Consider the following 12767-nt stretch of genomic DNA (forward strand, 5'->3'; position numbering starts at 1 on the left):
AAAAATAAAAAAAGTTTATAATGTTCAAAAAATAATTAAAAAGCATATGGGTAAAAATAGCATATGAATTTCAAAAAGATACAAATTTTAGAAATGAAAAATACAAACATTGATATTAAAAACTCAATGTAGAAGTTAAAAAGCCAAAAGCAAACAATTTAGAATACAGATCTGAGGGATCCACAGAGATAAAGAGACTGAAAATATGAAAGAGAATTTGAGAGACATAGAAGACAAAATGAAGCTCCAGCATATATCTAACAGGAGCCCAGAAGGACAGAATGGCAAGAACGGGAAAGATGTCATTTACAAGTGCTATTTGATGGAGAATCTTCCAGAATTAAAAATAAAAATCCTTGACCAAAGGAACACGAAGTTGATAAATAAAAACAAATCAAGAAGCACATAGTTGAAATTACTAAAATCCAGACAATGTGAAACACTATGAAATAAATGCAAGGGGAAAAAAAAGAAAGAAAAAGAGAGAGGTTAAGGGGAATCTTGTAAATTAAAAGAGGCTTAAGAAATGTATTAACTAATTACAATGAATAAGCTTGAATGTGATCTTGATTTGAACAAATAAGCTATTTTAAAATGCCTTGAAAGGTACTGGATTAGGCTATATACTGATTTCAAAACCTGTAGCATGATACAGCACATTTAATATTATGACTCAAATAATCAAACATACGTTTATTTTTTGGAAGATATTTTAACAACACTGTACATAGCCCTGGATAAACAGGAACTTATTTGTCTAGTACTCTTGGGTAGTCAAAAATAAATCATTATTTCCCAAGGCTAAGACTGAGGGTAATACCACAGAATTCTTTTGTCTAGAAAACCTTTATGGAGGTGGTAGTTAAGAGCTTAGGCAGCTAACCAAAAGCTGGCAGTTGGAATCCACCAGCCACTCCTTGAAAGCCCTATGGGGCAGTTCTACTCTGTCCTATAGGTCGCTATGAGTTGGAATGGACTCAATGGTGTGGTTTTTTTGGATGCTAATAAGCCTTCCTTATCATGTTTTGCATGCTATTCTCTAGATTTGGAACCTTATCAAATGCATTGTGTCCTCTAGATTCTTCCACTCTCTCTTGGAACGTTATCAGATTTGTAGTTAACATTCACTCCAAAACAACTTCGGTAAAGTTATAATTTTATGAGACTTTGTCTTTTGATTGAGCCATGATTTGCCTCCAATATTAAACCTAAAAAAATTTTCTGACACAGGGATTTTAATCAAGATGGATGATGTCTTGGGCTGATAGCTTATTTTAAAAATCAAAACAGAAATGCTATTGCTATACGATTAAATACTTTTGTGTGTGGCCTTTCTAGCCATGATTTTGTAACTCCCACCCGAGTGATTGTGTGATGGGCTAACTGTGGCCTACCAAAGGGATTAGTCAGTTTTGCCTTAAAAGAGTGCCAATTCCAGAGCAGAGAGAAAGTTCCCACAACTAACAAGGAAGAACAGCCAGAAGCCGGCGCTAGAAGGTTGCTGGGGCCAAGAGACAGAGAGAGAGTAAGCTGTAACCCGGAAGACGGTGAGAAGCAGTGGCAGGAGAGACCTAGCACCAGGAGATGGCACGGCAGGCTTCCTAGCCCACAGAGAGAGAAAGCTGAGTGCCTTTGGGCAGAGGCCTAGGGCCAGGGAGAGGCGCGTCTGAGAGCATGGCTGCAAAGAGGCTGTCCTGATGAAAGAACTGTATCCTTGAGTGTTTCTGAGCCTGAATTGTAACCTGTTACTTCCTCAATAAACCCCATAATTGTGAGTAAGGTCTCTGAGTTCTGTGTGGCCACTGCAATGAATTATCAAACCCAGCAGTATGGGAGGGACCATTGATACCAGAGTTGGTAAAGATGGCTGAGAGAGGAAGGATGTCTGACCTCCACCTTATAGGAATCAGCCTTGGGCTGTTGATCTTGGTTCTTCCTCCTTGTAGGGTTGGAGGAGGTCAGACACCACCCCTATGCCCTTTTTTTTTTTTTTTTTTTTACAGCTATATGCTTTCATTCCAATTGGTTTATTCTAATTCTGTTTTGTTGAAGGTACTGTAATTTTACCTGCTTCTTGTTCTGGAATCCTTATTAAAGTTTTTGTTCAAAAGCAGTAAAGTGTTAACATCAGAAACAAAAACCCATTGCTGTCGAGTTAATTCTGACTTACAGTGACCCTATAGGGCAAAGTAGAACTGCCCCATAGGGTCTTCAAGGCTGAAAATCTTTTCAGAAGCAAACTGCCACATCATCGTCCCCCTGAGCAGCTGGTGGGTTCGAACCACTGACCTTTCCGTTAGCAGCTGAGCACTTAACCATTGTGCCACCAGGGCTCCCAGCTCTAACATAGCCTCCATCTTTTCAAATGTTCACTCTTTAAATATTTTTATCAGCTACAGGAGATGTAAAAGCCCTGGATCCCAGCAGCCTACCTTTTCAAAGACTTGTAAGTAACGGGTTTTTGCTTTTTTCACGATTAAAGCAAAGTTCTCCTCTTTTTCCTCAGGGGATTTGAACCGAGCCTGCGCGATCATCGTCAGCAGGTCCAGAGTGCCGTCAACATACATATCAATCCTGGCAAAACACCATTTCATTCTCATTCCAAGAAGAAACTGAGTAAAAGGTTTCCTAAGCCAACACTTCTATAGTATAAATAGATGTTGGGGCAAATGATTTTTTATTCTCTCCCTTAAGCTTCCGCTCTCAGGAGTGATTTTTGTGACTAGTGACTGGGGGCCTAGTAGGCGTTCTGGGAAGATTTATTGCGTAAAGGATGTATGAAAGAATCAGTGAATGCCTCTGAGTTGAATTCTACCACATCAAACCATTGTGTTATTATGGTTTTAAAAATTGAACTGAATGAATTTTACCAATAATGCAAATCTACTAGTACCAAAACCTTTTCACTCATTTAGAGAAGGTATGTCATTTAGCAGATCTTCTGTTGCTTTGTCAACTGAGAAAGAAGTTTGCCTTCCTAGCCAGGTCAGCCAAACAGCTCTATTTCATTTCCTTTAAAATTTTCGCTTCATTGGCAAACACTAATAAAAGATTACAAAAAGAATAATAACAATCATGGTAGATATATTAGTACTTATTGGCCTGTTGGTGCTGTCATGCTATGCTGGTTGTGTGTCTTAATATATCCCACTATGTGGTTATTGCCTGACAAATCTAATGATCTTGGGTAGTCTTTATCTTTCTAACCATATATACAAGAGTAATTTACTTTCATTGCCCTATCTGAATTAGAAATCATTTTACTTCTATGTTACATTGTCACTTAGTCCACTTATTTTAGTCCATTATAAATTATGCTAACCCAGAGAAAAGACTATTCATGATACTATTTATAGCTTAGGATACATATCTTAGAAACAAAATGGAGATTTTTTTTTTAAAAAACCAATTAAAAGCATGCATCCAAACAATTAAAAACAGAATGCTTTTGCATACTGGTACTTTTTTACATTGCTGTAAGAGAATTCTATTCATACACTGTTTGGGATTGCAAGTTGGAACAACTAGGTCTGTTTTAAAGATGGAGGTATAAGAATGCTGGGGGTAGGCTTCTGCTTGTTATGAACTTTGCTCATTCCTAAACTATTCTCTCTCTCTCTCTCAACAATTGAGCCCAGGGCTTTCTCCCACCATGTCTTGTACATTCATATATTGACCATCCCACCATGTCCATGTTTATGGTAATGAGTTTTCAAAGACCACTGAAAAGCTGCTTGACTCCCCAAATCCAGATGAAATTTTACAGTTGCAAGTATTTGTTTTGTCTTAAGTCAGCTTAGCTCTTGTTAAACTAAATTATTCCTGGGAGAAATAACCCAATCATTTCAGCCAGGCCTAGCATAGTACACAGCACAGAGCAGATGTTTGCTGTATATAGGCTGCTAAAAATGGCCACAAACCTTCACCCCTCCAGTATTTGCAACGAGACTTGGCAGCTCCTTCCATCAACAGATGGAGTCTATTTCCTGAGCTGACCTCGTGAGTTGCTCTGACCAATGAAATGCGGTGGGATTGATGAGGAACCAGTTCTGAGCCTAGAATTTAAGAGGCCTTGTGTTCTTTCACTCTCTGTCTTTTAGAACCCTGCATCTCTGCCATGAGAACAAGCCCAGGATGAGAGGATGAAAGACACATGGCCCATTTGCCTCCACCACCCCTACTGATAGCCAGCCGACAACCAAAATCAGAGTCACCTAGCCGACTGCTGGTTGACTGTAGACATAAGAGTGAGTCCTGTTGAGATAAGTGGGGCCTGGCCCAGATCAGCAGACTCACGCAACTGACCCATAAACTGGTGAGCAATAATAAATGCTTACTGACTTAAGTCACTGTGTTTTGAGGTGATTTGTTATATACCTCAAAACACATTATTTGTGGTAATAAATCACTGAAACTGTGCTCAATATATGTGTGCTGAGTCAGTAATTTCCACCTTCATGTTCACCAAGTCATTTTCTGAGGGCAAATTTTGTCAGGCGTAGGAGAGAATATGAGAATGCTGAATGCAGACTGCTATGTCTAGCACACCAAGTGGTAAGGCCGGAAGTATTTATTCAGAATTCAGTCCAGGGCATGCCAGGTCTAGCAGGGGCATCACCTCTTTTTTCCCCTCAGCCCAGGCTAAAAGGCTGTCTCTGAACCAGATCTGCAGAAACTTGGCTAGGCATTAAGTACAGGCATGACGCGATGGTACCTGAGTCTCTCCTTCAGGTCCTTCCCGTACAAGTTGTACTTGGCAGCCAGGTAGCTGAGGATGGCTCTAGTCTGTGTTAGCATCATTCCGTCCATTTCAACCAAAGGCACTTGGCCGAAAAGCAGGTGTCCATCTGTGGTTTAAGCAAAGAGAGGTTAATAGATTCTCCTTCCACGATTGCTGTGAGCCTGCAGAAAGGAGATCCACTTCTAGTTTCACGAGAGCAGTTTTTAATTTTCACCCAGAGTGGTGAGTTAAAGACCCCAGTTGTTGAGGAAATGTTTACCATTTGCTTCTTGTAAAATGTGAGATCAATTTGATGGTTTCATGCATTTTTGTGTGTTGGCTGAACTTGAATATTTAAGACTTTCTACGTTTACTGTAACTATGTTATAGTATAAGTGTGCCTGGTTCGCAAAGTTTAGGGCGTATAAGAATCACTGGGGGGGAGGGGTTGTTAAAAGTACCCATCCCACTTCCCAGATATTCTGATTCAGGGGTGGAGTCTGGGAGTCTGCATTCTTAAAAAGCACATCAGGTATCACTCTAGGTCTACACGGCTTTAGGATGGACGTGTGAGCAGGAACCCAGGCTCTGAAGTCTGGCAGACCTGGGTTTGAATGCCAGCTTTAGCCCTTTCCAGCCGTGTGACTTCGAGCAAATTACTTATCTGAACTTCAGTTTTCTTTTCTCTAAAATAGTAATTATCTATTGAGCAGGGTTTTGCGTGAATGAAATGAGATAACGTAAGTAAAACACTGAATACTGTCAGTAATCAATGCTCAGTAAAAATTGTTTTTGTTTTTTTCCTGCAAGTGGCTGCCTATACAAATGGTTTTAAATATGTGATATAAATGGTGCTATTTTCATGGGGGCTTGAAGAAATGAAAAATTTTTAAGTTTCCATTAACAATTCTACATTGTCAAGAATAAGGAATAACTAACTTTACTCAGAATAGGAACCAGAATTCACTAGTGCATTGGCAAAGACCACAATTAATTTCCCCCAACTTCCAGTACTGTTGCCACTTGATTTAATAGAAATAGTCACAGATAATGGGGAGAACACCACCCCAGGAAACAATGACAGCTTTCCAGAGAAGCCAGTGTCCCTGTCTAGTTCTAACTTTAGGCAAGTCCCTGAATCTATTTTCTGATCTTTAACAGTATCTGTCCTGCCCATCTTACAGAGTTTCTTTGAGTAGAAACAAGACTATAATTGTGACCACACCTTGGAAATATCAGTACTATTAATATGGACAGGCTGCAAAACCTCCATTTATTAGAAGATATTTCTATATTAACTCAATGTTGAATGAGCATCTAAAATCTAGGCACTGGGCTAGTGCTTGTGAGTGATACAAACGTCAGTCAGAAATGGTCCCTGCTTCTAGAAGCTGACAATTCTCAGAGGGATTTAAAAAATTTCAGCTCAGTAGTGCAGGAAAGGATCTTTGAGATTATTTTGTTCGTTTCCCTCATATTATAAATGAAGGCACTATGGAGGCCAATGGAAGTGAACATGACTTGCCCTAACTAACAAGCGGACAGCTAAGCCAACAGACGTGGGCCTCCTGACTCCCGGTCCAATGCTCTCTCTCTATTGTTTTTCTCTGCCCCTTTTCATAAGTAATGGTAATGTCCAGGAGGGTGTCCCGAGCAATATAGCAACATCACAGACTCAGGGAAGGCTGGAGGACTTCAGAGGCTGTTAGGGAGCACTTCAGGCTGGAATGATCAGGGAAGAGTTTATTTAGTAAATATGTGCCTAACCTCTACTGTGTACCAGTAGTTGTCCTCATTTGGAGTAGAATGGGGCAGAGATAAAGAAGAAGAAAAGCTTTACAGAGATTCCAGATAATAAAGTTCCGGGACAACAATGGCAAAGAGGTCTTCCCCACTCAGTAAGATCTGCTGGTACATTACAATCTATGCCTATAAAGAGTATTTTATTTTAAGGAGACATAGATGCAGAGAAGTTAAGGGCCTTGCCCGAAGTCCTATAGTTGGTAAGTGGCAGGTCTGCTGACTAACCAATTGAATGTCCTTCTTAAAAATAATTTGTGTTAATTTCATGTTTGTTTATCAGCAACTGTGGGGCCTACTCTGATATCCTTAGATAAGGAAAACAACATTATGACTGTTAGAAGTTTAAGAAGTACTAAGAAAGTACTAGTCTTTTCTCTGAGTGTGAGAACTTTTTCTGGAGGATTGTAAGGATTAAGGACCTCTTCTTTGATCAAAATGTAATCAAAAATTTTTTTTCCACAGTCTTGATTCTATTATTGTAACATGATAAAATGGTTTTTGTTAATCTGTTAAAACCACTGAGAAAGATGAATATGAACCATAAGAACTAGAGAATATTAGGTCGGATTCACTCTCCCTCTCCCTTCCCACCCACTGGATCAGTATTTAAGAATTCTTAAAGGATTCTTCCATAGGAGTGTGAGTATTGAACCAATTCACATTAGTCAAGCCACAGCAATACTATCTAATCCTGGTCAAAGTGTAACCAACTTGATAAGTGTTTGTAAAGGCCAAGGAGATAGTGCATATGACAAGCTTAGCTCTGTGCTAGAGACAGTGTGAGCAATCAACAATGTTATCAGTCACCAAGGTCCAGAAGGGGAGAGTATTGACACATAGTGGGGTTGGTAACCAATGTCACAAAACAATACGTGTATTAACTATTTAATGAGAAACTTGTTTGCGCTGTAAACTTTCATCTAAAGTACAATAAAAAAAATTTTTAATAATAATGTTAGCAGTCATACAGTGTGACTGCCTTTTCTAACATTTATCATTCTAGAGCTCTGTGTTCTACGTCAAAATGAATATTTCTGGAAAGAAATTTCTATTTTTCTAATAAGATAGCATGGAATAAATCTAGGCTCACCCTTCTCCAGCTTTTCATACTGTTCTCTTTTTTCAAGAAATTCTTCTTCAAACTAGATAAAGAATTAGAAAGACATTGTTACAATTGTTATAATTTAAGGTCATCAGAAAAGAAACGCTTTCACTATAGAATGCCCAGTGGCTTCCAGAATGAAAATCTGGAACCACTAAGTTATCAACTACTACACAGTTGAAAATTCTGACAGAGCACATGTGTCGATTAGCTTCATGGGGCTCACACCTCATTTTGTTTTTTGCCTACTTAAAGGATACTCCCAGCCTCCCTATTCATATCTTCCCATTTCTTCACCTTGGCTCTTCCCTCTCCCCAAACTCTTGTCTTTTTCTCCAGCTTCCCCAATGATTTGTCCTCTTCCTTTTCCTTGTGTTTTTTTCTTCTCCCTCTTCTGTGTTATTCTCCTTCCATATAAGACAAATATAATTTCCCTTTGATGATCACTTATTCAGTGAAAGGGATCCAAACGTCATTACTCTGGTGAGTTTATCACACTCTATTAATGGAGGTTCTAAAATTTTTGTGGGAAGGAGTGAATTTTTTTTTACCTCCCAAATCTTAATGGGTAGGGGGAGGGGATAAGGTGAGCAGTGTTAGGAGAGAAGTCTCTACCTAAGAGGAAGAGAATTTCAAAGGGATATAGAGAGGTATTGACAAGCAGTACCTTCCCCTCAACACAATTCAAGGGATTCAATCACATTGCTTAAACAAAAGGGAAAATAAAGAAGGCAATGAGTTGCCGTTCTAGAGGAGATGAAATTCAAATGGGGAAAAAGAAGTCTACACCTGCATGAAACAGAAAAATTCCAAGGCACTTGTGAACATCTAGGGAAGTCAGTGGGGAGGGAATTCAGCCGAGGGAGAAAAGATACCTGTGCGGCAGGTATGCAGGGGAGGGTTCTAGAGGGGACTTGACTGGGCCTTAGGTTCAGGTTGGCAGCCATAAGTAGGGCATGACTGAGGTGCTAAGGCAGAGCTGTAAACACTCCAGAAAAGTAGCCAATCTGAACAAAATGAGTCAAATGTGGGTCTACTTTTTCTCCTTTGCCTTGCAATCCAACAAGATCCGTTCCACTCTATGAAGCTTCCAGAACATCGCTCCTCCCCACCCCCACTTACACACTGGATTATGATTCCTCCCCTACTTCCTACAAAAGAAGGACAACTGGAAAGGGAAAGAGTGGATACAGTTTGGAGTCACTTGTCCTGGATTTTGGAGGGGGAAGGAGTCCACCTCAATCTCTCCCCAATTACCCTCCTGCGTTTTCCCAACCAGGAACCAACCTCCACTCCAGCTGCAGCCAGCAGCCAGCGGATCGACTCCATCCTGCCCCGGCCACGAAAGTAGTAGAGCTTGGGTTTGGCTGCCATGACTCCTGGTTCAGGGCTTTTGAGGGGCAAAATACAAAAAATATATTTAAAGAACAATTAACACACACTGTATGGTATATCTCCATTTATAACAATTCTAAAAAAGACAAAACTAAACTATGCATACATAGGAGGTAAAACTATGAAGAACAGCCAAAAATAACTATCACAGAAGTGGGATGGTGGTTACCTCTAGAGAGGAGAATGGGGGTTGTGACTGGGGAGTAACATGAAGGGTTTCTGGGATGCTGACAATGTTCTGTTTCTTGAACAGAATTAGTAATTAGTCTTTAAATTGTACTTAAATGCTTTTCATTCTATCTCACAATAAAAAAAGAAAGAACAAATGATACACATCAAGGTATCAAGGTATTTTGTACATTGAGAGGCTCCTTCCAGTATTTTGAGAAATCAAAGGAAAAAAACCCTTTGCCTTTGAGTTGATTCTAACTCATAGCAACCCTATAGGACAGACTAGAACTGCCCTATAGGGTTTCCAAGGAGTGGCTGGTGCATTTACCATAGCTCTTAACCACTAACCAGGAATTAATATAATGGCTTTATGAATGACCCTGCAAAAGAAAATCTTCTAAAGATTTTCTCCTCTTTAAGGAAGCCAGGAGCCCTTACTTACATCAGACTACTATGATGTAAGTCAGAATGAACTAAGGGTTTAATAAAAATGCAATGTTATTACAGGAATTGAACACAGCCTTAAAGAAAGAGTATATAAAAATATAAATTTGTTTGTCTGACCCCATCCCTGCCCTGCCTCAGGGCTTTATTGGTCAAGGGCCTAAACCTGGTTCTCTACTCTTTTTTCCTTGACCTCTAATGAATATCAACTAAGATTAGGATAAACCACAGCCTGGTAACACAGAAAACCAAATCTGTATAAGCTTCAAAAATCAAACCCAATTCTCTTTGTTAAAAAGTACATTGTCATCCATGCAGAAGATTTGGATTTGATTCCCAGCCAATGTACTTCATGTGCAGCCACCACCTATCTGTCGGTGGAGGCTTGCATGTTGCTATAATGCTGAACAGGTTTCAGCAGAGCATCCAGACTAAGACAGGCTAGAAAGAAATACCTGGCAATTTTCTTCCAAAAATCAGTCAGTGAAAACCCTATGGATCACAACAGTTCTATCCATAACCAATCAAAGCAATGGCATAGGACCAGGGAGCATTTTGTTCCATTGTGAATGGGGTTGCTATGAGTCAGGTCACCATGATTCAGGATTAGCTCAACAGCAGCTAAGAACAACAACATGAACTGAGAAAACTTGGATTAAACATTGTGCTAGACTTTGTCTGTGCCCCTCAATCACATTCCTGCCTTTGTACACTCTCCCCAGCGAAGTACGAGAAGAAGCCTGAAAATTCCTTAGGTTCTGCTGACAAGAAGCACTCACCTCCAGCCAGCACTTAAACAGCAGAGAATGAAGGGACTTTGGCCCCTGTTGGGGCAGCAGCAACTTCCTGCATTTTCTGAACTCTGGATTAAATCATCTCTCCTTGCTTTGTGCTCCTCCTGCCTACCAATAATTTTGTGACTTAATTCCTATATTAAATCCCTCTCTGCTTGAAAAAAAAAAAAAAGTACATTGTCAGGGACTTCCGGGCAACATGACACTATAGGCAGAAGCACCACGCCGTCCCTCTGCAGCAAAGATCAGAAAAACTAAGTCAAACAGAGTTACACATCAATCCTGAAACCCTACGCATCAAAGGAAGAGATAAAAAAACTCAGCCAAGCACCGAATGGAATAAGAAACTGACCAAGAACAGAGAGGGAGGACTGATACATGCAGAGATCCCCATCAGCTACTGCAGCACAGATCCCCCATCTTGGACTTCTGTCAGAGATAGCGAACAAGGGGTATGAGAAAGCAGTTTCACAGAGCTGCCAGCAGGAGACAGAACAACCGGTAACCAGCGATATAGGCTTTCTGACCCCCCAGCCTTCTTCACCCCCACTTAGCCACTTCTGCTTCCTGCAGCCACAGTCTCTTGGCTGGGAAGCACCTGAGTGTTGCTCGGATTCCACCCGCCTACACTGGCCAGCTCCCCGAGCGTCTTTTTTGGCCGCTGGTGTTGCTTTTTTCCAATTCTTTAGATTTGTTCCTTACCTCTCACCACCTCCCCCTCCTTTCTCTCAAATACCTGGCTCCATGCGCCGTCTTTGCTTCTTCCTGAAAGGCTGCGAAAAACCACTTGACTATGAAACTGCTTCCCGGCCCGTGCCTCCACACTGGTAGAACCCCCGGGGCTTGTTCATTTGCTCTGATTAGTTCTGTTTTGATTTGATTGTTTGTTTTCTTTTTCTTTTCTCAGCTTGGGAGCCCCTTCTAGCTGAGCAGTACCACGCAGCTTGGAAGCTACTCCCTTTCTCTGCACAGATGCACAGGGACATCCCTGGGGGTATTTCTTGTTTTTGTTTTTGTTTTTCTTTTTTTTTGGTTTGTTTTTGTTTCTTTGTTTTGTTTTCTACTCTATCTTATTCCCTTTTTGTCTTTCTTCATTTCCAGTTTCTTGATTTATTCATTTTTTCTTTTACCTTTTTTCTTTTTTTTATTTTTGTTTTTCCTCATTTCTCAGTCTCTCATCTCTCCACACCAATAGCAAGCTCCCTTAGCACTCTTTTTTGTTTGTATGTATGTTTTTGGCTCTCGTTCTTCTCTTCTCTCTCTCATCTTTCCCATACCCATCTTAGCTCCACACATCACAATCTAACCCCTCCTTCCTGTATACCTGCACCATGCACTGAACATTACACTCCCAAGCAGCACAGGCACGGCAGTGTCCTGCACTGATCCTCGGTCCGCACTGTCAGCCCTGGTACATGCCACAAACAACCCATCCTAGCAACTCCCCTTCAGTTGGAGCTGCCTTGCTTTACCATACCTGAGTGACTGACCCCACCCATTAGAGAAGGAGGTGAAAGTATCGTGCCCACAGACAAACAAACAACAAAGAATGCACAGCCCGCCTGCTCAGACATAACCAAATAAAACAAAAAAGCAGGATGAAACAAACAAAACTACAACCAATAAATGAGGAAAATAACCACTAATGCCCCAAAGACAGTGGACAATATCAAAACATTTACAAAAACAGGACAGGATGTTTCCAATAGGCGTCCAAAGTAAAACACCAGATGACCTTCCAGTAGAAGAAAAGACACTAGACCTAACTGATAGGGAATTCAAGTCTCTAATATTCAGAATTACTCAAGAGTTGAAGCAAAAAGCAGACAAAAATGAGGAAAAAATAGACAAATTCATGGAAAAGGCACACAAATTCATGGAAAATACAGACAAAAAAAAGGAAGAATTCACAAAAATAATACAGGAACAAAATGCCAAAATAAATCCACAACTAGAAAACATACAAAAACAACAATTAGAAATCCAAAAGACAAGATTTCAGAAATGGACAGTGTCATGGAAGGGCTGAAGACCAGGTTTGGAACTATGGGAGACAGGCTCAGCGAAATTGAAGACAAACACTTGGATACAACTCTGAGGAAAAATCAGAAAAAAGAAGGAAGAAAAATGAAGAAACTCTGAGAATTATGTGGGATACAATCAAAAGCAAAAATCCGCGAGTGATCAGAGTTCCAGAACGGGGGAGAAAACAGAAAACACAGAGAGGATCATTGATGAATTGCCGACAGAAAACTTCCCTAATATCATGAAAAATGAAAAGCTGACCATCCAAGAAGCTCAATGAACCCCATATAGGATAGACCCCAAAAGAAAATCA

At 40.3% G+C, this 12767-nt stretch overlaps 1 protein-coding gene across 1 annotated transcript in view; it reads right to left on the minus strand.

Annotated features, from left to right (window-relative positions):
• Positions 1-9010, minus strand: part of LOC101360282 (glutathione S-transferase A4-like) — a 17863-nt gene extending 8853 nt beyond the window's left edge. Inside the window, exons 1-4 of the mRNA XM_004388726.2 lie at positions 8913-9010; positions 7614-7665; positions 4715-4847; positions 2433-2574 (exon numbers count right to left, since the gene is read on the minus strand). Of these exons, the coding sequence (XP_004388783.1) occupies positions 2433-2574; positions 4715-4847; positions 7614-7665; positions 8913-8999 (414 nt within the window). The 5' untranslated portion in view covers positions 9000-9010. The remainder of the gene's footprint in view (positions 1-2432; positions 2575-4714; positions 4848-7613; positions 7666-8912) is intronic.
• Positions 9011-12767: the final 3757 nt, after the last annotated feature.

Source organism: Trichechus manatus, unplaced genomic scaffold, assembly GCF_000243295.1.
Source record: "Trichechus manatus latirostris isolate Lorelei unplaced genomic scaffold, TriManLat1.0 scaffold00215, whole genome shotgun sequence".
Taxonomy (NCBI): Eukaryota; Metazoa; Chordata; class Mammalia; order Sirenia; family Trichechidae; genus Trichechus; species Trichechus manatus.